General features: G+C 45.8%; 1 protein-coding gene and 1 non-coding gene across 2 annotated transcripts in view; both read left to right on the plus strand.

Annotated features, from left to right (window-relative positions):
* PTPRM (protein tyrosine phosphatase receptor type M) overlaps positions 1–27,867 on the plus strand; it is a 794,802-nt gene that overhangs the window by 747,005 nt on the left and 19,930 nt on the right. Inside the window, 7 exon segments of the mRNA XM_032595357.1 lie at positions 15,666–15,782; positions 16,506–16,556; positions 20,839–20,993; positions 21,310–21,445; positions 23,360–23,509; positions 24,236–24,409; positions 25,410–25,541. Of these exon segments, the coding sequence (XP_032451248.1) occupies positions 15,666–15,782; positions 16,506–16,556; positions 20,839–20,993; positions 21,310–21,445; positions 23,360–23,509; positions 24,236–24,409; positions 25,410–25,541 (915 nt within the window).
* Positions 9,855–9,961, plus strand: LOC115498904. The gene has a single exon (XR_003964011.1). It is a non-coding gene; the product is annotated as a U6 spliceosomal RNA (small nuclear RNA).

Raw genomic sequence — 27,867 nt, forward strand, 5'->3', positions numbered from 1 at the left:
GGGAAGAAAGGGTGCTCTAGGCAGAGACATAGTTTCCCTTAGTTTCCCCAGGGGAGACTGCGGAGATGTGTTCAAAATGAACATGGCAAGAATGGACGCTTTATCACAGAGAGCCGGGTGTGCACTTGAGGAGTGGGAAGCAGAGAGCCAGCCCCTGAAGGATTGAGTGACAGAATGACATGGAAAAGGGGACATAGTGGAGGTTCTGCAGAAGGAGAGTATGTAAGGCAGAAAAGATAGCCATTGGATGTAACAAGGAAAAGTCTTTGGTAACCTTCTGCCTGAGTAGCTTCAGAGGGAAGACCCATCAGAGCCCTTCAATTATATGCAACAGAAATCAACTCAGGCTCATTTAAGCCAAAGGGAAATTTACTGGAAGAACATTAGGAGCTCAGCACGTTCATGTGAAGAATACGGCTTGCAAACAGACAGGAAACAAGGCACCAACTCCAGAGGGCCAGTGAGTGGAGGGGCCTCATGGCCAGTCTGGTCAAGGTGCCAGCACGGAGAGGATGCGTGCCGACAACTTCTGGCCCGTTTTCACTGTGCTCAGGATTCACATTACAGGGACCAGAGCATCTGACTCCTCCAGGTTGGTTCATATGCTCATCCCTCGCTGGCCAGGGCCCCTAAATGGCAAGCCACCCGTAGGGAGGAAGAAGTTCCCCAGAAGGAAGTCAAGAACACATTAGAGAGCATGAGTGGGTGAAACGGAGGTTGAGTGACCTAATGACCTGTAGGCACAACAGACAGGGAGGACGGAAGGCAGTCTGCAGAGTCAAGGCCACGGCAGAAAACGAGAACACACTCTGACGGAGTGGGAGCTCGTCAGAGGCTTAGCTGAGAAGGGGAGAGAGAGAAATATGGCAGCACACAGAGGACCATTGAACAATCAAAGGCTATTTTAAAGGTGGAAGGCCTTTGAAAGTATTATGGGTTGAGGAAAGAATCGGGAGAGGGAGAGAAACTGAACATCAGCACGTGGACAGCCAAGGGAGTTTTCTCCCCGAGGGGGCAGGAAGCAGGGCATCCAGAGCGCTGGTCTTCAGTTCATCCTTATGAGAGGTGACAGCGTTTCCTCTGAGCCAGGAGAACAGAGACAGATGAGGGTGCATTTAAATAAACGGAACCAAAACATAAAGAGAAAACGTGAACCAGCACCCTCTCCTGATGGTGTCCGTTTTCCCCGGTGACGATAGGAGCCAGGCCCTGGGCTGAGAGACTTAAGGAAGTTGGACAGATCACTATTTTAGGGAGGCCCAGGAACGCCGGGGAAGGGGGGCAGCCTGGAGTAGGAGCTGGCATGTTCCTGTCTTAGGAAGAAGGTACGAATCGGGGAGGGTGTCAGCAAGATGAGGTCGGTGGCAGCAGGACCAAGCTGCACGGGAATCTGGGGCGGCCAGGAGCCAGAGGCCTCGCAGAACTGACAGAGGGGAACACTAGGGCCTTGGGGGCATCTCTCAGGGACTAAAACAAGCGGGTTCTCACCGCCCAGCCTTAGTTTACACATCCTCGCGACGAACAGAAATGGGCCCAGTGACCTCTAAAATTCCGTGTTTATATGAGGAACGTTTGTATGTTTCTTGTTTACGTTCTGGCTGGAGACCCATTTGAATAACAGATGGCATCTGCAGCTCAGATCTGTTTTAATGCCCGTGGCCTCCGGACCTCCCTGGCGCTCACTGCCTCCTCTCTGAACACCAGCAGCGGGGAGGAAAGTGTGGAGTCTGGATTCTCAAAAGGGAATGAATTCAGTAGAAGGACAGGAGGGTCGCTTCCTCAGGACAGAGCTGTCCACTCCTATTTATTCCGCACTAGTATACATGAATTTTGTAGGTCTGGAGCAGAATACTGCAGTGGGTGATTAAGTACCAACGGGACGAATTCTGTCGGTGTTCTATGTATATTTAATTTGTGCAGACCGTAAGGATGCTCGGTTTATAATTTATAAACTTTCTTTTCAAAATGATCTAATCTGACTACAGTAAATTAGGATTTTGAGAGAAGGTACTCTTTTCGAAAGTTCTCAAAAATGTCTATAATGATGCCTTGGGTTAGCAACTGGCACAATCAAGCACTCTTCCCTTCCACACACATTTCTGACCAGCAGCACCACATCTGTCTCCTTGCATGCCGCAGGAAGGGGGTTTGGGGAGAATGTGGCTCCTTTGGAGAACTCTTGCAGTCATCTAATAGAGATATCTATGTACACCCCATCATGTTCTGTGTAGCTGCAAGTATGACTTTTGCATCTGGAAAACTATCTCCTTATGCATGCAAATAGTTATCTTACTCTCCCCAGATCCGTTAGAGAACCCGATTGTTACTTAAGGCCCATCAACCCAGTTTGGATAGCCAATTTATTTAATTGAAAGGTAAACTGTGGTATAAAGGACATGCAAAAATGGATACAGTTGTAAAATAAATTCATTTCACTAGGAGACACTTCATCGACTACTAAATTGAGTGACAATTTTGAAAAATGTGAGACTAAAGGAAACAGATACTCTCAGAATAAAGCAAGGAGAAAACCACGTAACTTTATTCTTCAATCTTAGTGAAGGTTTATTATGTCCTTTTTAAAATATTTTTTTAGGGGCGCCTGGGTGGCGCAGTCGGTTAAGCGTCCGACTTCAGCCAGGTCACGATCTCGCGGTCCGGGAGTTCGAGCCCCGTCCGGCTCTGGGCTGATGGCTCAGAGCCTGGAGCCTGTTTCCGATGCTGTGTCTCCCTCTCTCTGCCCCTCCCCCGTTCATGCTCTGTCTCTCTCTGTCCCAAAAATAAATAAAAACGTTGAAAAAAAAATTAAAATATTTTTTAATGTTAATTTATTTTTGAGAGCAAGAGAAAGAGGACGCATGAGTGGCAGAGGGGGAGAGAGAGGGAGACACAGAATCTGAAGCAGGCTCTGGGCTCTGAACTGTCAGCACAGAGACCAATGCAGGGCTCGAAGTCACAAACTGTTGAGATCATGACCTGAGCCAAAGTCGGCCACTTAACCAACTGAGCCACCCAGGCACCCCATGTTTTAAATTAAATTCTAAGTACTGCATTTTAGGGCTTAAAGTAATGAAGTTTTTTATGTAAAATATGATACCTCTAATGCTAACCCCAACTTCCAGAAAATTTCTAATAGCGTGCCTGTAAATAAATATGCGTGTTTATATGAGCGTGTGTGTGTGTGTGTGTGTGTGTGTGTGTATGTGTGTAATACCTACATTTTTTTTTTTAAGACTAGCTATTGCCCTCCTCCACATTTGCTCACTTGGGTAACTAGACTAGACCTCTTTCAGAACTGCCGCAATCCCTGTACCTGATCCAAGTTTCTTCCCAAATATATTCGTATCTCTCTCTTTCCTTCTACCTTCCCCCCCCCCGCCTCCCTCCTTCCCTTACTTGCACATCCTTACCTCAGTTTCAGAAATGCTCTCTGCCTTATTGGGAACAACCAGCTGTCATTCGTTCTAAGTGCCGACCATTGTGTCTTCTGGATTCTGTATGCATTGTCGCAGCGAATTAATGAATTTCCTGTGGGGAAGACAGGATCAGGCTCCTATCTTTTTCACACACCTCCTGTTTCTCTGATAGTATCCACGGCAGAAATCTTAACCCCTTGGAGTCTTTGTCCATCTCTCCTGTGACTCTTCCGGGACAGTTCCTTAACGTGCAGGTATCAGATGACCTCTCAACCTGCTGTAGGTGAGGGCCAGAAAAACAGAAAGGAAGATCCCCGCCTTTAAGACATTTACAATCCAGGGGCGGCTGGGTGGCTCAGCTGGTTAAGTGTCCAACTTTAGCTCAGGTCATGATCTCACGGTTTGTGAGTTCAAGCCCTGCATGGGCGGCCCTGGGCTGAGAGCTCAGAGCCTGGATCCTGCTTTGGATTCTGTGTCTCCTCTTTCTGTCCCTTTCCCGCTAGCACTCTCTCTTTCTCTCTCTTTCTTAAAAATAAAAATAAAAAAAATTTTTAAAAGGTTTAAAAAAAAGACATTTACAATCCAATACTAAAGGCAAATCACACAGTTGCACACAAGAGAGAACAGCACACCTTTGGGTACCATTTTGCCCTCCCCCACCAGACCCCAGGCCTCTGTGAGCAAAGACTAGCCTATCTCATCTGTGAGTCCCAAAAGGCCAGACACATAGAAAGTACTAGAAAATAGTCAGTAAATGTTTTTGAAGAAGTGGAAGAATAGTTACAAAAGAATATAAGCTAATGCAAAATAACCTATTTGGTACAAGGGAGATTTCTCTTTATTGATCTCCTTCCCTTGATTTCTTCCATGTTGGGAGAACAGGCTGAAATCTTAAGTCACACATGTGCATACAACACGCTCATTATGGACGTGAATGAAGTTCACTGCAGCTCTGTTGGTTATGACAGAAGTAAATCTACATTCAGCCCACCTAATGAACCCTTTTGCATTAAGTTCTTAACAGTTCGTCCTAATCCATTATGTCCCTTTCAATAAAAAAAAAGGCGAAGTGATTTTTTTACCCAGCTGATGACGAGTTATAAATCAGGCTTTGGAGCCAATGCTTTACCTGCTCTAAGTTATCTGATGCGTTCCTATCAGCCATCTCCAATATTGCCACAGCGGCAGGATATTATAGGATGAAAGCAAATTTGCAGGTCTGAAGAACAAGTGTTTCTCCAAATACACTCTCCTGGCTCCCTGGGTAACTGCCAGCTGTGTGCAGTTCAGCTCTTTCAGTGTGGCCAAACCCATGGAGATGACTTTGTCGGAGTGCTGGCTTTTATGGTCATTACTGTCAAGCCCTGTCGCTTGCTGAACTGGCAGGTCCTGGAAAATCCTCGTGTTCATCTGTGTCGGTCCTTCCACCATATTCCCTGTTTTACCGGGCTGGCCTTAGACCCTCTCTCGTCTCACTCCGTTACGAACTTTATCTGCAGTTGTCTCCGGGGTGCATGGAGGTGGTCACCTGCCCTAGCGTCTATAAAATGCTTAAGAGTGTGGAGGCCCCGAGTGTGTAGCAGATGGACAGTGCACCTGGGACAAGAGCATCCTAGTTTGAGGCTTTTATAGTGCAGCCCCGGTCACATTTGTACCTGCACAGGCAGCATACAGCTGTAGTTTGTTGGCAGTGTAATTGCATGAAATATGGGATGATCTCAAGGCTGCAGTAGGCCTCCACCTTTGTTCTGCTCACATGAGCACTCGGAAATTGGTTTTTCCCCTACTTTGCGCACTGCAGGTATATCCTATTCTTGAATAATTTGTTGAAACCCACAGTAAATGGTGTCCTATCTGGAATGCAAAAAGTTTTTCCCACGTCTACTTTTTCGACCTGCTAACTTCATCTTCTGAGGCCTTGCTCTGCCTTTTAAGGCTTGGGGTTATCTGGCCAAGTAAATATGTGAGTAAATGTTGGGGGCCTCCCAGAGAAGAGGGCCAAAGACGCGAAATAGTTCAGTGAATGGTTTTGTGACTATGCACAACTTCATTCTTTGGGGGTTTACCTCTCTTAGCTTCAGACTCTCTACCTTGAAATAGAAACAGAACCCTTATCACTTAAAATTATAGAAGGACAGAGAATTTTTCTTCTAGAAAAGCATGGTACGTTCATGATCTCACCAATGATAGATTCATTTCTGATGTTACAGGGTAGAGAGTCCAAAAACAAGAGTGAGTTTGTAGACGTTTCAATCCTTTCAACTGGTTGAATCACCTATTTCCCAAACTTAAAATACACTTATATAATGTACAGTCAAGAATTAGGCAGGTGCCTAAATTCTTCAAAGTCTCTTGCTCTGTTTAGCAATTCCTGTGATGACCTAAGGAAGAGTGCAAAGGAACAGATGAAGATATCGAGGCCCCCAGGGAGGCCGGTGACTCATAGAAGATCCTCTTTCGTGCTTCCTTCACCCTTAGAGCTATTTACCTTCCCAAAGAGATTCATTGGAACAAGAGTATATCCCAGAGTATCTCAGAGGAATTTACCCCAGATCCATGCTTCTGAAATTAAAACTCATTGTCTTCCTTATCCTGGCATAGACTAGAGAGTGCGAGCTGTTGTTATCAATAGAGCACCCGGTGTGTTAGACTATGAGCTATTCCCTTTTTAGTAATAGAGGTGTTGACACAATGGTAAGAGGGCACAATGCCAACCCCCACTAAGAGCTAGTGGAAATTCCTCACAGGCTAACCAATGTGGTGGGTCTCTAGACCCTTACCATGGCTCTGTGATACAGGCATTGTGCTGTCCCCATTTCCCAGATAATAAACTAAAGACTTCAGATGTTAAGAAACTGGCCCAAAGTTCCACAGCTGGTAACTGTCAGTTCACGACTGGAACTCCAGAACCACACTCTTGACCACTAATGCAATGTGGCTTCCAAAGAAACTCATTCTAGAGTCATGTAATTGGATCATTCTCAAACTTGAGATCATTTTAACAGTCGTGTAATCTACTTACCTTCTTCCGCAAATAAGGAAACCGAGGACCAGGATGTTCCTGTGACTTTCACAGGGTCACACAGCTAGGTTGTAATACAGCTAGAATTAGCCCCAAGCCCTCCTGCATGCCAACCGGGCCTCTTGCCATTACACTATGCTGTGTCATCATTAAATATATTTTTCAAGAGAGGTTAGAAAAGCCTTTTTTATCAGTGGTCCTTAAAAATAAAATGTTAGATACCTCTGCCTAACAGAATGTGTGTATGGGTGTGTTTTCAAGAACATTTCTGGTCCGTAACTAATCCCTAGAGGTCACATCCTGGGAGCCTAGGAGAGGCATCTGGCCAAGTCCCTGAGCTCACCTGCTCTAGGAACCCTGAGGTGCATCCGTTATGGTGATCACCCCATCTGGCTTTTGCAGGCCGCTGTCCGCTGTCTACCCAGTGGCTGGTGACAGAGATGCCTGACATGTGAACCTGGGCAATCACCTGTCCCTAGCTCCCCTGTACTCAACCCACTCATACGTGCATCCCAACGTCCGGCTTGCACTCTGCGCTTAGCAGTCCACCCTGCACGGCAGCTGGCTCGGCTGCACAGAGCCCCGAGGTGGTTCCAGTGATTATGCACGCTCACACAAAGGGACTAAGTACCCTTTAAAAATGTGGGTCCTGCAGAAATCCATTTTCTGCATTCTCCTCCGCTGCTCGAATACTCACCTTCTATCCCTACACCATTTCTGTTATTTTAAATCATCGCACCAAAGTTAGCCAGGACAGTGTCAGAACAACTGGAGACCATGAAACGGGAACTGTTCTTACTGCTGTTGGGAGAATCCCATCCTTCCGGGCACCACCACCCCCTCCCGCCAGCCCGACAGGGACTCCGGACCACTCAGGCTTCCTGGAGATGCCTCTGCCAACTTTCACCACTTAGAACACCTTCCCTAGTCCGTCCACCCATGGAAACTGAACTTCATCTTTCTGTTCTCATCTGTGATGTAGTCTCCCTTGTACAGGTTTGAATCTCTTCCTTTAGAATTGATATTCTTTCCTCTGACTTCCAATAGCAGTTTTTATTTGTTAATTTTCACAAACACTCACTTGTGCCAAGCATGTTCTCAGAGCTTTACAAACAAGAATCTAGTTAATCTTGATAAAACTTTATTATTATCCCCATTTTACAAAGGGAGAAACGGAGCCACAGAGAGGTTTGGTAACATGCCAACGGTCACACAGCCGAAAAAAAGAGGCCAAGCTTTGAACCCAAACAGTTGGCTCTGGGGAATGTATCCATGACTACTAAGCTTGCCTCTCATTCTGCTGTGAGTCAGAGTCAGATTTGTAATTTACATACCTGTCTCTTCACAAGCATTAGAATCATAGCTCATTCCTCTCTTTACCCCAGCGATGCCTGGTTTGGGTTCTGCTCATCATGGGCTTTTGAGGCTGTCTGGATGATTGGCAGGACAGCCTAGATGCCACTGTCGTGAGCTCAGACACAGGCTTGGCTACATCGAAGGCACAGTGTTGACCACCTAAATTTCTAAGTCCATCTTTTCATATCTCCAAGCTTCAGATTATGCATTCATAAAATAGAGATAATGCTATAGCCCCACAAAATTAGTGCAAGGTGGCATGCAATCAGATCATTGAACTTAGAATGATGGTAACCTCCGTATGGTCTAGCCAGAGCTCTGTTTGCGACTCGCACCAAGTCAACAGTTAGAAAACTTTATGAACTGAGAAGTCCCGTGTAGATCTAAATTGTTACCCTGGTACAAATGAAGACTCCCAATGAGAGACAAAATATGGATTCTCTTTCTCAAAAAATATCAGATTTCACTCTAAGAAATATCGCCTCGGGAGATACATAGATATAAACATAGATGCAGATGTAGATATAGATACGCACGTGATGTTATCATTGCTTAAAAGGTTTCTGAAACTCATCTTTCAGAATGATCTTTAGAGTATGTGACCCGCTCTTTCTGTTGTCCTTAGCAGTGGGAAATGTCCCTCCTATGGCGGGAGGACTTACATTTGGGGAATAGCTAAGGGTCAAAGCCAGATCTACTGAATAAGATGAGGACAAGCCGTATGGATATATGTAGAGCTGATGCTTACTGGCCTAGCTGGACTCTAGATCTAGGACGCTATTCATCCACATGAAGTAGAGAGAAAAGGGACAAGACAGATTCCTCAGGTGGTCCACAGGTGGACATTTAAAATCCCACAAGAGTCACATCAGCCCATGCGTTTCTTTGCAGTTGGTGAAAACAAACGTTACGGACATGGGTGTGGCCTTGTGTGTCATTATAGGCAGTGTATGTAACATTAATTAATCGGTGTGGTTGGCAAACCAGATAGAAAGCCAGAAGCTTTGCGGGTGGGGAGGGGAGTTCAACAGGAGCTTGAAGGCGTGAAAGGGGGATTTACTCAGGCTGTGAAGTGCTTTTCTCAAATTCAAACTTTCCCGACCTCCAGAAGTTCACGACCTAGTGCCAGTTTCCAAACGGTTTTCAAGGATGTTGCCCAAGGGAAGCCCCAGGGCCATAGGAAGCAGGTCTGGAACTAGGAACTAGGAACTAGGGACCCTCTTATGAACCAGGTACTTGTGCAAAGTATTGATATGTATTATCTCAGGTGATATTCCCAACCTCCCTAAGAAATCAGTGCTATTGTCTTCTTTTCCGCGGGAGACAACTGGGGCTCCCAGAGCGTAAGTCACTGGCTACGACACCACAAGCTCACTGGCAAGAAAAATAAAGCTTGTCTATATGTCTATATGACTCCATCACACTGAGACCTAAGCAATCTGTATTTTCAGGGTATTTAAATGAATGAATGTTTTTATTGCTGCGAGAGCACTATATAAAATTGGGGGAGGGGTCATAATAAATCTGTTCTCTTGGGATCTTGGCTGCCAGCTGTTCTTGGCTAGGGCTCTTTTTGGTAACTGTGCTTGTAGCAGTGTTCTAGCTCTTGCTATCCCAGATCTCTATCAGAGCTGTACTCAGCTGGCCCTGAACATAGGACTGTGGTCGTTCTGTCTTTGGATGGCTCTTGTTTGTTTGTTTGTTTGTTTGTTTGTTTGTTTGTTTGTTTTAAAAAAGAAAGGATGTTGAAAACCTCTTGACAAATGAAAACTTTAAACAGTAACTTTTTCTTTTTCTTTTTCTTCTCTTCTACCCCTTTACAGATGTGTTTATTAGATCACACTATGGTGCCCCCAGTTTAAGAGCTCACAAGTAATTCCGTAAGCCTTCTTACTCATGAGTTTCTTAGCAAAACGAGTCCTGGGACCCATGCACAGTGCACATAAATAGACCTTCCCATTCTGCCCCAAGCTCCTTCCTGCCAGGTGCTAGGGTTGGTGATACAGAAGGCACCAGCAGAAACACAGCAGTTTGTGATCCTGGATAAAAATGAGCAATGGGTGCTCGCTTCGGCAGCACATATACTAAAATTGGAACGATACAGAGAAGATTAGCATGGCCCCTGCGCAAGGATGACACGCAAAAATGAGCAATGGTTTCTGTTCTTCCCTCCAGCCCCCAGCACCCGCCCAGCATACCCTCTCTTGCTCCTGATGAGGCAAGGTAGCTAAAATTATTGCTTTCCACTTGGTATCGGTTCCTGAAGCCAGACCTGGAAGAAATTATAATCCGCTTTGAGTTCCCTCTGCACAGAGAGCCTTGAACCTGGGGCCAGCGCCTGGGTCTGCAGCCTCTCCCTCGCCCGCCGCCCATTTAGCTCATTTCCTGGAGCAAGTCCCTAGCCCTCCCTGTGCCTGCCTTTCTTCTGTTTCTTTATTTTCGGACAGGAGAAATGGAAGGAATGAAGAGGACAGGAGGAAGGCCGGCCCTGACCCGTGCTGGCTCTCTCTCTCTGGCCAGTCGCTTGCCCTCCCTGAGCCACTCTGTGCAGCCGCAATCAGGAGAACGCAGTGATTTCCAGTGCTGAAATCCAAGCATGAAAGCCTTCTGTGCGGCAGCTGTAATGGTCTTGAAATGAGTGTTTGGAAGCTGGCTCCTCTCTGGGACTCCTCCCAGCTCATTGGATAGGAGTCTCCTCCCTGCAAATCACAGACACCATTTCCTAATTCTGTTGAGAGTTCATCAATCACCCTCGTGGAAGACTGGACTGCTCCCCAATCCTCCTGGTCCCCAGAATATTGTTTGCAGGGAAAGAACAGTAAGGAAGCACTGGAACTCTACTGGTTTTGTTTTCCCCCTCAGAAACAGGCACACAGTCAAAGCGTTTTCCTTCTTCCTCCTCCAGAGAACCCACTTCACCTCTCTAGACTTTTTGTGGACTTCTTGCCCTCTGAAGTCCCGTGACACTGTAGTCCAGATCACAAAATTATCACTTAATAATGAAAAGAGGCTGCCTGGGTGCTCAGTCAGTTGAATGTCCAACTCTTGATTTCGGCTCACGGTTTGTGAGTTCAAGCCCTACGTTGGGCTCTGTGCTGACCGTGCAGAGCCTGCTTGGGATCCTCTGTCTCTCCTCTCTCTCCCGCCTCTCTCTCTCTCTCTCTCTCTTTCTCTCTCTCTCCAAAATAAATAAATAAACTTTAAAAGAAGAAGAAGAAGAAAAGAAGAATATCCATTATTTGAATGAAACATCACTGGAACAGATGTTTTAACTACATTATATCCCTTAATACAGTGGTTGCCAAACTTCTCTGCACTTGGGAGTCGCCTGGGAAGCTACAAGGAACTAATGCCTCTGTCTCACCCCAGAAATAATGATTTAATTGGCACAGAGCACGGCCTGGGCTCTGGAATTTAATAACCACCCTCTAAAGTGATTCTAATGTGCAGACAAATGTGGCATTCCCTCCCTTAATCTTCGAATGACTGACATAGGAACTGAAATCATCCCCTCTTTACAGACGAAGAGCCGAAGGTGGAGCAAACTTGAGTCCTTACCCAGCCCCATATCAGCCTTAATGAGAGCCAGACTCGGCAGTCAACTTGACTGTTGTCCGAATCCGGCTACTCGGTGTGTGGTCCACAGGCCGGCAGCACCACCTGGGAGCTGGTCTGAAATGCAAATTCTGGGCCCCACACTGAATCGGAAACTGGGGTGGCACCCTGCTTGTTTTAACAAGCCCTCCAGGGCATTCCATTGCCTGCTGAAGTTTGAGAACCTGCTCAAGAGATGTCAGGATGCCCCCTCGGTAATGGTAATGCGCTGCCAGCCTAAGAAGCATAAAACCCCTAGGGCTCCTTGACTTGACTGTATATGGGATCATCTGGGCTGCTGGTTGAAAATGATCAGCTTCGAAGATTTTTTTTCTTTATTTTAGGCAGTTAGAAATGCCGGAACTATTCTGCTTTCTGTCCTGTTTCATGTTTGTGAATTTTAAAGCCAACAAAGACACGCCCACATCATCTTGGAGGCAGAGATTTCCTCCTGCACCCCCGAAGCTCTCCCTGGTGATGGGCGGGCAGCAGCGCCCAGAGGCTGATGCCTGGTTGATAACCCAGTGGAACCAGCCCTGGGGCGCCCAGGTAATTAGAGGAGCCTGATCAGAGCCTTGCTTTCCAGGATGGAGACTGTTGCCTTCCATAATCGGAGTGCATGGGAGGCACAGCCTGTCCTAGAAGCTGGGCAGGTAGCGCCCGCTGCAAAAGGCAGCCAAACCTGGCGAGAGATCAGAGGAAAGAAGCATCTGGTTCTGCGATCCCTGGGCTCCAACTGGTGCCCCTCAAACCATTGGGCCTAACATCTCTGTATGCAGACCCTAGAGGCCAGGAGGTGACTCAGGCCCCAGATTTCCCCAGGCATGGAAAGGCTGCATCTAGAAAAGCATACCTTCCTCTTACCTTTTTTTTTTTTTTGGTAGCAAAATAATAACTTGACACCAGTCCAAGCAGTGAAAAAGACACTAAAAGGAACCCAATTTAGAAAGGTTTTTAGTAGGCTAAAAACAGATGTGGCAAGCCATTTCAGGATATTGCGGGAGATGAGATGGAGAGGGCGGGATTCGAAATGGCTCGTGGGCCTCTTCTGGGCCCGCCCAGCCAGGTGGCTCTGCACAGGACAAAGCTCTGCCCGTAATGCCTTCTGGAAGGAAGCAACCCCAAGGCTTCCTTTCTGCTAGTCACGGGTGGTGTGATGCATGCGGCGCGGAGTTAGCATGGGGAGCACTCAGAGCTGCCGGGGTCTCTCGCGGGTCACCTGGAAGGCAGCGGCACTTGTCCCTGGGGGGCGCCGCTGTAGCCAGAGCCCCAGGGCCACCTCCTGGACCCCAGGACCGCTTCCCGCCACAGACCCGTGGGGCGCCCCGGCTGCATCTGACTGGTGAGGGCAGGGGGGAGGGGGATGGGAGGCACAGGGGATGTGGAGGGGAGAGCAGGCAGAGCCCACCACAGAGGGCGCATAGGGGTGACATTCCCTGTAGAACCCCAGCTCGCCCGAGGGAATCGGAAGAACGGTCCCAAAAAGAAACGCTAAGCCTTCAGTACATTGCAGGGGCTTTTGGTGGCCCTGCCTCCAAGGTGTTGAAGCCCCTGGCACCCGTATCTGTTGAAAATCTTTAGATGGGGAGGATAAGGGACTAAAATACAAGATGACCTGCGAATATGTCCTACATCGATTGCATTCAAACAAGGCGTCTTTATAGATAAGATACACCCAGTACACATAGGAGGCAGGTGTGAGTGTTTTTATTCTCTTGTAATTTTCAGAGAAATACGTAGGTATTTTTTTTAATTATACGTTCATAACATCGAAACTTATATTTTAGAAGTGCACATACATACTCCATTGTAGCTATCCACTGCGTTCGGCTTGCGTAAGTGGAATCACAAAAGGGTAAAACAAGTCTCCCAATATAGAAGGGACCCCCCCCCCGTACGTACCTTAATAAGTGTCTTTGTTCCTTAGCCTGTGAAGCACTGTGAAGTAATTGTGTGTTCTGTGTGCGAAATTAGGGTTGCCGTCAAATTAGACATCACCGCAAATATGCATGGTCTGCCCAGATTCACTTTACGTGTAAGAGAGGAACTGGAGAAATTATCCCTGTTATTCTGGAGTATTTTAAATGCAGCAAAGGCATCATAATGTAAATCTTTGGCATATTATATATAAGCCATAATACTTACATCTATAGTTTATAAAGTCACAGATAATGTTTCCAGGAGGAAAAAAAAAAAGACTCCCAAAGAAGACTAAAAATTTAATGAGGACAGGGACTGTCTTTGCCTTAACACTGCACTGTGTCCCCAGCCCTGAACATGTCTGGCTTACATCTTGCCAAGTAAAGCTAATAAAGCTTACGTAGAACTGAACTGAATCAGCTGCCAGAAAGTTTCCTGAGGAAGCAGCTAAGATAATGACCACTCCTGTCCCACACTTGAAACATGAGTATACCAAGGTGCTTGGCCTTCTGGAAAAGGCCATCTCAGCCCACACATCTGTTTGTAAACTCTCCCAATCTGGGATTTTCCTTCCTACGCTGATCCTATGATTTGCTCCATGAGATCAATTCTACATGGATCTAGTTTAGCACGTAGGGGATACAATGGCAGATTTTGCAGGACTTGCAAAAATAAGCAATTGAACACCCTTTGCAAGCTGACCAGTAATAAGCAGGACCAGGCAGTGTAAGAAGGGGGTCCTACTAACAGAACAGGCACGCTTTATCAGAGGATCAAGAAGAGAGAGAGGTCCGGGAGCTCACATCTTTAGAGGAAACACTTTGAAGGGGTGTGGCATTTGAGATGTACTCTGAAGAATGGATAGAATCTTCAGCTGGGAGGGTACGAATGGGAGAATAGTCCAAGCAGAAGGAATGGGATGAGTAGCTGGGATCTGGGCAAACCATTTGTCTTTAGACATCAAATATATGGTGGTAAAAAGGACAGTAGTAAAAGATATAGCAGAAAATGTTCATTGTGGCCAAATAAATAAAAGGTCCTTACATACGGGGCTAAATTTCATTTCTGTTTAATTTCACGGGCAGTCATTGGAAATAGAAGCTTCTTGAGCAGAGCGAGTGAATGCCACTGGGATTACACTTTGGAAAGGTTCTTCTGGGTTGGTATGGGGAGAGTGTCCACGTAGGAAGTACCAGAGCCTGAACTAACCTTGTGACAGAGGGAACAAAAAGTCAGAAAACATATTGGAGAGAGAATTCAAAAATCCTCTTAGACTTGGCCGTTGGTTTTGGAGAAGGAATAGGCAGGTTTTGTGCCTGGGTAACTACAGAAATCATAGTGTCGTTGACCTGGGGAGTCAGTGGAGGACAGCTGATGGGGGACCAGGGATCCTCTTTTGGACACATTGCCTTTGTGGCGGTGCTGGCAGGACCTCCATGGGAAATGCCCACAAAACAAGTTTGAAATTGAATTCAGTACTTGGAGAAACAGGGCCAGAGGTACAGAAGTCATCCACGAAGGAACAGCGACAGGAATGGATAAAAGCTGTCGGGAATTCAGGACAGAATTGCCAAAGGCTAAGGACAGAGCTCCAGGGACAGCCCCCTTGGCCTGGCCCAGCCTCCTGCTCTTCTTCCAGGCTTCCATGAGCTCTGGGAGAGCTACAGGATGAAAAATCAATTTCTAGAAGGGGCCAAGTCCAACAAATTTCTTCCACCTGAAATATCTTTAGATTACAGGCTTCTGGTAATATGGAAAGACGGCTCATATTTTACCAAGTTTTGTATATAGAATTTACTTAGATTAAAATGAATGTGTAATTTTAACTTGGGAAAACCACATAGTAACTTTCTTCTTCAGGAAAAAGAAAAATCTCTAATCTTTACAGTCGGCTCTTTCCTGCGCACGCCTCCTCAAAAATGTTCAGGCAACTTCTGACCTAGAAGGAATTTTAAATTCAGAGGAGCTAAAAAATGTTGTAAACTACCTTTTACCGTTTATTTTTCCAGGCGCTTCCCTGAATAGAGATAAACAGGAAATGAATGGTCACGGTACCTGGGATATTTGCAGTATAAATATAACTTGTTAACTTTAGATGATCTTCCTAGGCTTTACTACTCTTAGAACTCAAACTTCGTTTTCTTCTGGGGTAAGAAAAGAAGCACAGGTGATCTAAAAAAAAATAAACCTTGTTCTTAGGTGGACAACTTAACTTTTGTTTTCCTGTGCAAATTTTATTCCGTACGTCATACTGTGGCCCATCATTTGGGGAACTCCAAAAAAGAAAACAAAAAAAAAAAAAAAAAAAAAAAAGGAAGACAACCCTAAAGCCTTCATTTCCTTTGTGTTTTCTAAAGGTCAAATGCTGCAAATACTGGCCAGATGACACAGAGATATATAAAGACATTAAAGTGACCCTAATAGAAACAGAACTACTGGCAGAATATGTGATAAGAACGTTTGCTGTTGAAAAGGTAAGTTTTCACACTACTTTGAAAAGCTATGATCAGATGTTAGTGGTGCTAGCCTCATTAACTTCTCTAGGATAATTTATACCTGGTCACACCTGAATGCAGGTAGGCTCTATCTAGTGATTTCTCAAGATTGCATCTTGCCTTTGGATTCTATAATAGCTCAGTTCCATCTTTGAAGCGAATCATGCCCATTTCATAAGAATCTATGTTTTGCTACCAAATCAAAAGATAACGCCGATCTATCTCCCTCTTCCATTTAACCTGGTTGATATTGTTCGGCCCATCGCTCTTTCTTTGTTCACAGTTTGATAAATGTCCTTCATGTCGTACGTCCATATGGGTTTCCCAGTAGTGAGTTAGTATCAGTGCTGAGACACAGGTCCTAACCCCTCCTGGAACCACCCCCCCCCCTGCTGCCCTGCCCCCCTGCTTCCTTGAGGCTTTTCAAGCCTACAGTTCCGTGTGCACTGTTGGATCTTCCAAGCGGAAGTGACCTACCTGGAAATATAAGTAGACGTGGGACGTGTTGCATGAACCAGCCCCTTCATTCATCCTCACTGTCATACTGGTTTTAGCCTTTGTACTTGCTGGTGTTGGGTCGTGAATGCTGTGCTATGGCTCTACTCTGCCTCATCCCATGTGCATGGATGGGGCCTCTTCTCTGGGAAGCACTGTAGGGCATAACAGGGAATTTCCTTATTCCCCCTCTTTCTGCTGACATAGGGAGGGGCCGGAGGTGAAGCAAACTGCAGTCCATCCACAGAAGTGGCACAGGTAGGCTGTGGGGAGAGTGGAGGTGATGTGGCTGAGAAACATTCTGCCTTCCAGTCCTCATCTTGCCTTTGGTGAAGGGGACACACAGTTTTGTCTCAGAGGTCCGCAGACTTCTGCATCAAGAGCTGGTTGTCCCTAACCGAGCCCTGCGCCAGAAGTAACAGTTTTGTCGCGGATTTGTTCAGTGAAAGTTTGTTCTGATTTAATAACAGCAGGTGGCCTTGGAGGACCCGGGCTAAAAGTACACCGCTGGGCAGTTGGCCCTTGGCCTTCCTCCTTACTCTAATTTTCGTCGCATCTAAGTGCACTTTTTAGATTAACGAGACCCTTTTTGGAAAATCAAGGAAATTGCCACATCTGCTTTTCGGCTAATTTACCCTGATGTTTTGAACTACCCATCCCGGTTTTCAAATCCATATTTGTCATAGAATCACAAGGCTGAAAAGACTTTAGTTTATTTTAATCTGTTTCTCATACTATTTAGCATTTTCTTTTCCTTAGCCTGTCTTTTTTAATAAGCAGGCAGGAGGCTTGGAGACTTCAAAGAATGTGGAGTTCTGGTTGACTCAGTTCTTCAAGTTCTGAACCTCACGCTTTGATGTCGGGTTTTTTTTTTTTTTCCGTCTTAGGCAGGATCGGAAAAAAAAACATGGAGGATTTTTGTATGGCTCTTGGCAAGAGCACTCATGAATAACTGCATTAAAACAGATAGTGATAAAAGACCCTCGATATTTTTTTCTTTAAAAAAAAATCATCCAAAGCCATCACTTAAACATGGAGCTCTTTGAACAATAGTGGGCTCTCTAATAAGCTGAAAATGCATCTCTGTTGCTAAAGGAAGGGTTTGTTTGTTTCTTTGCTCTTTTTTTAACCTCTTATTGTACTCCCCTACATTCCCAGCTGCACAGAAATGTTTCTGAAATACCCAGTTATTTTCGTCATCAGACAACCAGCAGAGAATCAGTGGAAGGAAGGGAAGGATGAGGAGCTTATTAAGGATTTGGGAGAAATCAAAATGACATGTTAGTGATTTTCTAACTGGGCAATTGAAATCGTTAAGGAAAACAAATCATTAGTACTTCTGTGGATCATTTCTTGTAGATTTTAAACTTTCTCATTAGAAGAGAAAGAAGAAGAAGAAGGAAAAAAAAAAAAAAAACAAAACAGTCAAGCATGTACTTTGAGAGGCCTGCAGTTCTGATTCTATTTTGAGAGTATTTTGCATCAAGGGACCTAAGGTGAAAATGGATCTGGGCTCTACTCTGCAAAACTAGCAGACAATTGCAATTTGAAAACTGAAGAGTTCTCGTTATGCATGGATTGTCATCTTTCCTTTCTCCTGCAGCTGATGACTCAAAGCTAAATAGATTTTAAATAACAAAGTTGCCATTCTGTCAGGAGGAAGACAGCTCAAAAGTCTCGTGGATCTAGGCTACCGGGTGAATCTATGCCCTGCCCTGACCATCCTGGCAGAAAGGAGGTTGACAATGGCCACCAAAGTCTCTCTACCCGGGAGATGCCTGGAACTCAGAGAAGGCAGTAGGAATACTGCCCTGCTGTTTGACCTGCTACAGGCAGAACATGTAGTTGGTGATTCATTCATTCCACAAATATTTCTTAGCACCCCCTTGGGCTAGGCACTATTACGTCTTGGGTTCTTCCTTCCTATTGTATTTACATGGAAAAGGAAATAAATATCATTTATATTTTATGTAACATTAATCCTTGTTATAACGAAAAGTAAACAAAAAATATAACTGATACAAAGTTGGGATATTGAGGCTGCCATCAGTGATCACCTTTGGTAATTTTTCCCCCCAAAATATATTACAAAGCAGCAAATGGAGAAATTTCCACGTCGATCAACAAGAATGAGAGCTGGCTCAGAAGCAATCACCTTTGCTAATCTTGTCAATAGTAAACATATTAGAGGGTAGAGGTTTATTTAAGGAAAATGTTTTCTGCATCCAAGAAACTGGCATTTGCCTGGCTCAGAAAATGAGTCATAGATCAGTGGGGGGCCCATCTCCTGATGGCTGGGGTTCCAGACTTGGAGGATGCTGGAGCTGAAAATTAGCAAAGTTAGGAAGAGAAGATCTCAAAAACTAAAAATAAACCATGTATGGGAGAAATAAAGGCCCTCTTGTCCTCTTTGGAATAAATACATGTATATTATAGGCTTTCCCATTTCATGGGACCACCCCTGCCCCAGTCGTCACATGTAAAGCCCAAGGGGGCTTTCTAAGGGGTTTGGTGGGTGATACAGGCTCAACCATTTGTCTTCCGGTAGAGATTTGGGGACTGGTGCAGATTACATGGTTTCAGTAATAAGAGATGTAGGCTCCCAACCACCAAGTGATACTACTCTGGAGCCACAGAGCATTTTTAGATTTTTTTTTTTTTTAACGTTTATTCATTTTTGAGAGACAGAGACAGAACATGAGCAGGGAAGGGGCAGAGAGAGGGAGACACAGAATCTGCAGCAGGATCCAGGCTCTGACAGCACAGAGCCCGACGCAAGGCTCGAACTCACGAACTGCGAGATCACGACCTGAGCCAAAGTCGGATGCTCAACCGACTGAGCCACCCAGGCGCTCCAAGTCACAGGGCATATTCAGTAGATGACATTGTTGATTTTCATTTCTGAACCCCTGATGGTTTAATTAATTCCTTAATGCTTAAACTCCATTAAAGAATAGCATAATTTTCAAAGAGAAGTAAAGCTTCAGCATTTGTGGGTTATTAAACTGAGACATGGGAACACCTTGACAGCATACAAGTCTTCTTTTAAAACCTGTAATTGCTTGCCTCTTCTAGTCTTTCCGAACACATTAGAAATTCTGAATTTCTCCTCTGCTTGCTAAGTATGTATGAACAATGACCGATGGTGAATGTGACAAGGTTAGTGGGTATTTAACGTTAAGATACAAGAAAACGAAACTCAGGGCCCAACACAGAGATGGTATTCAGTAAGTGGTCATCAACTAAGAGACGAGGTCATCAAGAGACCTCGTCTCTTATTTGATCCCGGATTTACAATCCAGCCTTGATTCTGGAAGCAATTTTTGTTTTCAAAACAGATTTTTGTTGGGGCGCCTGGGTGGCTCCGTAGGTTGAGCGTCCGACTTCTGCTCAGGTCATGATCTCACTGCTCGTGAGTTCGAGCCCTGCGTCGGGTTCTGTCCTGACAGCTCAGAGCCTGGAGCCTGCTTCTGATTCTGTGTCTCCCTCTCTCTCTGCCCCTAACCTACTCGCATTCTGTCTCTGTCTCTCTCAAAAATAAATAAACATTAAAAAAAAACACAAAAAACAGATTTTTGTTTTACAACAGAACCTTAATACGTAGGTTCATAGTTAGAAAAAAATTGATGCATATAAATCAACTTTATTATTTTCAAAACAAGAGTAAATTTTTAAAAAAAAAAAAGACACTTAGAGTCTTTTTCTTTCTGTCTCCCTTCAGTTCACTTGGAGTCAACCCACCTTTTTCAGTTTACTGATCTAACATAGAATTGCAGCCAAAATGCCTCTTGATTTCCAGACACCCTCCCTTTTTCCCACAAGCCAACTGTCATGGCCACTCGAAGGCAGGAGGCGCTGTCTTCACATCTCTGTGACCCCAGCATCTTGAGTCATGCCTGAAGCATTTCATTCACTCAGATTGTTGGTGATTGGATGCGTGGATTAAACGTTTGCCCCAGTTAGAAACCTCACAAACTTGAGGTGCAAATGGAAATGAGTTCTCTGGCCTATGCAGTTGGAAAGTGGTCCTTGCTCATTCTTCCAGTGACGTTCTCTGTGCACCCACAGCGGCGGGCACCCGGTACAAAGACATACCAGCACACGGAAGAGCTAAACAAACCTCCTGCATTCAGGAGCTGGTCTTGAGCGCACAAGTACCTTTGGTGTCCTTCAGGTCCCTGCTCTGTGCCTCTCTATCCCTGTGGACTTGCACTTCACACCGTAGTGACACAAACTGTGAACAGAGCCTACTTTGTAGAAAGGAATTTCAAGGAACCAGAGATGCATCCATCTGCTGTGGTTGCACCTGTAAATTAGCGCCTTCCCCAAACATCACCTCCCTTTCGCCCCCGCAAGCATCCCCCTGCCTACAATAAGGCTTTCCAGGTGTGTGTTACAGCTAAGAATGACCTTCTTCCCCACAAGGCACAGCTTCCTGGCCCTAGGCCCACTGACTGTTTAAGGGTACCGGACGCTCCCAGTCGCTCACCATTTGTTTTCCTTTGTTCTCTTCCTTGCTGTGCTGACCGACTGACGGCAGAGAGGTGTTCATGAAATCCGAGAGATCAGACAGTTTCACTTCACTGGCTGGCCAGATCACGGGGTCCCCTATCATGCCACAGGGCTTCTGGGGTTCGTCCGGCAGGTCAAATCCAAGAGCCCGCCCAACGCAGGCCCGTTGGTGGTGCACTGCAGGTAAGCCGAGCGCCCGGAGCCTCTCCGGGGGAGTGCAGTGGGCAGCCCGTGGGCTCTCCTTTGGGGTGATGACAACGTTTTTGGAACTCGATAGAGGTGGTGGTCGGAACTACACTTGATCTTAGCCAAAAGGCCGAGAAGCGATGGTCGGAACTGAATAGAGGTGATACATTGTGAGGGTGCTAAATGCCACGGAACTGTACTCCTTCCCGTGGTTCATTTCATGTTATGTGACTTCCACCATAGTAAAGATGTAAAAGAAGGAGAAGCACAGGGATCCCTTTTCCTCAGCTGACAGAGCCCTCTTTTCACTCAGTGCTGGTGCGGGGAGGACCGGCTGCTTCATCGTCATCGATATCATGTTGGACATGGCGGAAAGGGAAGGCGTGGTAGACATCTATAACTGCGTCCGGGAGCTGCGGTCACGGAGAGTGAACATGGTACAGACAGAGGTACGGCTGCGCCCCGCCCATCCTCGGGGTCTGGTCCCCCGTGCCTCCTGCACCCCACCTCCCAGAGCCGAGGGGGGAAGAAGCTCCGGCAATTCTGTCTCCAAAAGTCCCCGTAAGAAAAAGTCATACACCTGGCGCTCTCTTTCCTCCCTCCCTTCCTTCTTTTTCTTCTCCTTTCATAAACAAAAAAGGCCAGGGCTTCTCCCGGGGAAGAGAATCTGCAGCCAGAAGCCTAAATTAGCCCCCACTTCTATATCAAGGGCCCCAGTAGAGTCTCTACATTAAGCTTCAGGGATTCAGTACTATTTCTTTTTATTATGTCTTTTAAACTAGCTGGTAACCAGAGCAAGACCACTCCTGAGAATAGCCAGGCATTTGCCAAATGGCTTAAGGGTAATCTCTGTACATTTCATTCCTCTCCTACTGTCCCTAAAAATTCTGCCCAGTGGCTTGGCATCATGGGAGTTTGCGTGTTTTGTAGAAATACTCTATACTGACTGGGACTTCAATAAATTAGAATTCAAGGTGTGTCAGGAATTTAAGTGTTTGAGAAAAAGAATTCATAGTTGATATTTGCTTGTTTTAAGTAGGCATTACACCCACAGTAGACCAGCAGAATGAAGAATAAATAAGATTCCCTTCCATTTAGATATTGCATTAAAGTTTACAAAAACCTAATTCCTTTTTCAAATAGCCTAAATAAAAATAGCAAAAACTCTAAATGCTTTCATGGTCTTTTTTTTCTTTAGTAGAGGGATTCCTAGCTTTAGAGATAATAACGTATTTTTTAATGGATTTTACAACTGATTAAATGTTGCCACATCCCCTGTCTCTCTTGATCCGTTTCTGAGGTGTTGTTTTTGAGAATTAAGAGTCCTAGTTATTGGGGCGCCTAGGTGGCTCAGTCAGTTGAATGTCAGACTTCAGCTCAGGTCATGATCTCATGGTTCATGGGTTCGAGCCCCACATTGGGCTCTGTACTGACAGCTCAGAGTCTGGAGCCTGCTTCAGATTCTGTGTCTCCCTCTCTCTCTCTGCCCCTTCCCAGCGTGTGTGCTTGCTCTCTCTCTCTCTCTCTCTCTCCCCTCTGTCTCTCTCAGAAATAAATAAACATAAAAAAGAGTCCTAGTTCTTGATAGAAATTAAAGTAAAAAATAATGAAACTCTTTTCACATCTCACGTAATTAAAGATGAATAATAAATATTGTAAAACTTTGCTGATTTATTATAGGGAAAGTCAGTGCCCATTCAGAATTAGAGTTTGTAAGCTGTGGACTTGTACATACATCAAAAACTCTTCTCGGGACACACAAAGACTTTTGTCATTATCACATTAATGTTTCAAAACAAGTAGTTTTAAGTGCTCGGAACTATTTATTTTTCAATAGTGCTACCAAGTCGTCCTGGACCTTCTTTGCACTGTTGATTTGGTTAGCAAATTCCTCCTTTCATTATATACAGGTAAGATTCTGCTCATTTGCTCACCTGAAATACTGAGTTCTAAACTCGTGGAATCAGAATTACAGAGGTAGTTAAGCCACAGCTACTCTGGCATGATCGTGCTTACTCCGGTATTTATCAGTGTCTGAGCGGCTGTGATTAGTCTGTTTCATGCTTCTGTGTTGAGCCCTTGTGTCTCTTCTTCCTGTGACGCTCCACACATGGCCAGTCAGTAACATGTTGGCCATCCCACATGGGCATCAGCACTGCTGGTCCCGGGACCCCCCCCCCCCCCAACCCCGGTCACGGAGCAGTCAGTTCCTTACACCTGGTGTCCCTGTGCCAGGAATGCATTGTCCACGATGGACCGCTGTCACATTATCTTGTCCGTGGGGGGCTATCCTCCCTTCCTCTCTAGTTCTCCTGACCTACCTTGGTTTCTCCATTCCTAACTAGTCCCCTCTGCTTCTCCAGGAGCAGTATGTGTTTATCCATGATGCCATCCTGGAAGCCTGTCTTTGTGGAGACACCTCCGTCCCTGCTTCCCAAGTTAGGTCTCTGTATTATGACATGAACAAATTGGATCCACAGACTAACTCCAGCCAGATTAAAGAGGAGTTCCGGGTAAGTCATGCGAAAGGGAGAGGCAGATGCCTATGACTTTGCTCCTTCAGAAGTATCTCAAAGTCAAGTCTGGGACCCTTGAGCCAACACAGAGCTTCTCACCCTCAGCATTATGGACATTTGGGGCCGGGTAATTCCTTGTTGCGGGTGCTGTCCTATAGGATGTTTAGCAGAACCCGTGGCTTCTACCCACTGGATGCCAGGAGACCTCCACCACACCAGTCGTGACAACCAGAAACATGTGCAGACATTGCTAGTGGCCCCTGGGAGCAAAGTGAGCCGGTTGAGAACCCCTGGTCTAGCGATCTCTCCCCTTTGCCAGGCGGTCCTACAGGGTAACGTGGGTGCAGCCAAACCAGGCAAGATGCACTCGCGGCACTTGCTGGGCAAGAGTTCTTTGTGGCCGTCCTCATATCCACGTCCAGTCCACGTGTACCTGACTCTAAGTCAAACCGTATCCAACCTCTTACTCCCAAGCACCCAGATGTCCGACCCTAGTCAGACCAGACGGCAGTATTCCAGCAGATCCATGGTGGCCCTTATATCTGATGGGTGCTGTCTGTGGACCAGATCCAAGGGGAGAGAAGAGAAGTAAACATCAAACTGTCTGAATAGGGGGCAGGGAGCGTCTGTGTGGTAGTCAGCTGCAGGAAACTTGAAGTCTGAAGGTGAGACGGTGTGCCGTCCAGCGTTCGCTTCCCCATGTGCCTGTGTGCTGTCGTGTAGACCCTGAACATGGTGACGCCCACACTGCGGGTGGAAGACTGCAGCATCGCGCTTCTGCCCCGGAACCATGAGAAGAACCGCTGCATGGACATCCTGCCCCCGGACCGCTGCCTGCCTTTCCTCATCACCATCGACGGGGAGAGTAGCAACTACATCAACGCGGCCCTCATGGACGTAAGCCTGCCTGCCCTGCCCCGAAGGAAACGGGAAGCCGTTCCTCAAGGGGAGCATGGCCGAGCGGGGCCTGGGTCTTCTCCTTCGACTCGTTGGCCCTCGTTTGCTTGCTTATAAGACACACGCTGTTTTCCCAACAGCACATTTCAGATTCCACGTATGTTTCTGCGTCGGGGGCGACATTCTCGGTCTCTCGGAGACCACCAGCCGGGAAGTACTGACAAATGAAACATGCCCCAGGTACTCTCTGAGCACTTAAATTTTTAACCCGCTGGCCGGAGAGCAAGAGACAGCTATTAAGTCTCTAAGGCAGTGAAGTGGGATAATACGGTTTGCAGCATTATTTTCATTCCCTTTCCTCCTAATTTAGGCAGTAATTAACATGGGGAAAAAATGGTCTGTCGGGATAGATAGCACACAACTCATTACTTCCTGTCAGTCTGTTTACTTCTAACTGAATGAACATTTGCGATTCAACTGATGGGAAAAGTAAATGGATATTTGCGGAAACTCTAATTCCACGGGCGCGATAGCAGTAAAAAGGTACTTAAACTCACTTGAAACTCTCCAGAGCTGTAAAAGCCATGTGGACCCTTCTGTGGCAGGAATAAGTAACACCGTCACATGTATAAATGACACTCGAACAGATTTTAGGAAAAGTAGAAGTATTTTAATTGTGCATATTTTGTAAAGTAAACGTTCTGCATTAAAATAATCACGGATAGGGCCGATATTGCCTTTCTAGCAGATATAGCAAAAAAATTATAAGAGATACTTATTATGTTTTCTGGGTATCAAAGTGAGAATATGTTGTCATTATCATTCCGCAGATAAGTTTATATTTAGTCTGTTTTGGTGTTGACAGTGATGCTAGGATTCAGCAGCTGTTAAATGTGTCCGGTGTCCTGTGTCACAAGCCTCCACGTGCACAAGATAACGGAAGCTTCCTCCCTTCACACTTTCCTGGGTATATCTGGATCTTTCTTGTTTGCGTTTGCAGAGCTATAAACAGCCTTCGGCTTTTATAGTCACCCAGCATCCTTTGCCAAACACGGTGAAAGACTTCTGGAGACTGGTCCTGGATTATCACTGCACGTCTGTGGTTATGCTAAATGATGTGGATCCTGCCCAGGTGAGACTCAAGCCCAGGGTCAAATTTCTGTTCGTTCTGCTTGCACACTGCGAAGCACAGGCCCCCGTGCCAGCTCGCAAACGCCAGGTGAGGGTTGGGAGCGGGAGCTGAAACACAAACGTCAAAAGCAGACGGAATTAGGGACGGGGCCAAAAGTTGTCGGAAACTGAAAAACCAGATAGAGATCATAGATGGTGGAAGTGACAGGGAAAGACAGGGTCAGAAATTCGCTGTTCCCCGAGGATGGAAATTCCAAGTAGAGAGAGATACAGGTAATGGGTGGAGTCAGAGCTGCTGGGGGTGGGGATATCGTAACACCTGCAACCAAGCGGAGGCAGCAAAGCAGGGAGCACAGCAGCACGAGCCCAGCTCTTAGCCCCGGGAGGATCCGTGTACTTCCTGGCAAGGCTCACCTGGAGCCTGCAGGTAGAGATTGTCATGGTAGGGTGACGGTGATTTTAAGGGACGAAAATGACTTTTGTCAACACTTGGGTAAAGATATTAAAAAGAAACAAAACCGGGACTCGAACATAAGAGAAGCTCAGAATGATACATGGGGCTTTCCCATAGCTATTTTCCTTACACACCAAAAGAGAAAGAACAGGACAGTAACGACTGGGTACTAGTAATGGGGTCAGAAACATTCCCTTAAAGGGACTTGTCAGGCGAGCATTGGCACAGTGTCCCTTTAGGAGCTGAATTTATCCTGTTCGGGTACAGCGACACCAGTCTCCCACTTAACCACCGTGACAGAGGGCATTATGGGACCTGTGGACTTCTCGTGTTTTAAGAATAAACGTGTTCTGAAACGGAATTAATTTTCTATCTGGTAGAGACCAGCTTAAAAAAGAAAAAAAAGAGGTCAGAAGTATTTTGGCATCCAAACTGGACAAGAATTTTCCTTCCTAAAATCCATTTTATTGTCATCAATCGGCCATAAATTCCACGGACACTCATTTCGATTCTGTAATGTTTTTAATTGTGTGTGAGGCCCTACACTATATTGTTAGGGTTCTCGCCTGAGAGCTAGTGGATGAAATAATAACGATCATCCTTGTCCTTATCTAGTCCTTTTTGCTTAAGAAGCTTAAATATTTCAGAAGTCTTCCACAGTGATCCCCTCCCAAAGAGAGAATGCAGCCACTTTTTAAAGACAAGCAGACCACAGTTCAGGGAACTTCAAAGACCCAACTCAAAATAGCACCAGGGATCCTGATCTTCTAACTCACAATGCCACGGCTTAAATTTCACTAATTCAAGATTCAGTGAAAGAGTGTTACAGGACAAGGGACTATTCCGTCTTCAGAATCATTCTTTTCCCCCTAATGTGAATCCTGACATGTGGTGATAAACTGGGGGGGGGGGGGTTCCTATTAGTGAACCAGACGTGAGTGATTTCCACAAGTTCTTCTTGAACGACTGTATTGGAATTCTGAAGCTGCATGCTAAGCTCGAACTGTCTGGATTCAAACCAAGCCTCGGCCGACCCTGGTAGGGGAGACAAAGAGTCCAGTTCCGCTCGGCAGACAGAGCTGATTTTCAGAGTGAGAAGAAGGGGCTCCTGGGACATAGTCATTTAGAGAACACTAAACTGAGCATTTGAACTTAAAGTCTTTGCAGTTGTACGAGAATAGCACTCAACTATTTTAAGTATTTATAGGTCCGGTTCATGGACGTGTTATGCACCATTTAAGCCATTTTCTACACGGTTTACTTGAGCTGAGTGCAGAATGTATTGTGCCAAGAACCACGCGCCGGCCTGGGCCATTCATGTTTCTCTGGTGTGAGTGATGAGCTCTGATCAGGGCTTGAACCGAGAGAGCAAGCAGAAAGTAAAGCTAACTCAGTCCGAAGGAAGAAATGGGCAGAACAGTTCAAATGTGCATGTTAGGACTTTTACTACCATCTCGGCTTCCCATCCCGATACTCGTTAATTTTCGCAGTGGTTACCCTTGGGTACAAAGAGAAACTAAGCATCAGCATGCTATCATTTGACACGGCAGTTTTAGAATTTGTCACCAGCAAGTGCTGGGGAGGAAGGGAGCATTTTACAGAAGACTTAGTTTAAAATAAGTAAATGTGATTTTTAAAATACTGCAGACGCAGCTAAGGTAGGAAGTACGCTTAGGTAACCGACGCTCACTCTCGATCGTAAAGTTCAAGCCTTCACCTTATTTGTAATAGAGACTGCGCGCCATTGCCCCACTGTGAACTGAAAACTATCTTGCGGTCTTGGGCGTTCATCAACCTTCGCAACCTTTGACGATGAGCTTTTAGATACTTTGGAAAATAAAAGTCATCCAAACAAGGAAATTCGATGAGTGGA

Source organism: Lynx canadensis, chromosome D3 (assembly GCF_007474595.2).
Source record: "Lynx canadensis isolate LIC74 chromosome D3, mLynCan4.pri.v2, whole genome shotgun sequence".
In the NCBI taxonomy this organism is placed as follows: Eukaryota; Metazoa; Chordata; class Mammalia; order Carnivora; family Felidae; genus Lynx; species Lynx canadensis.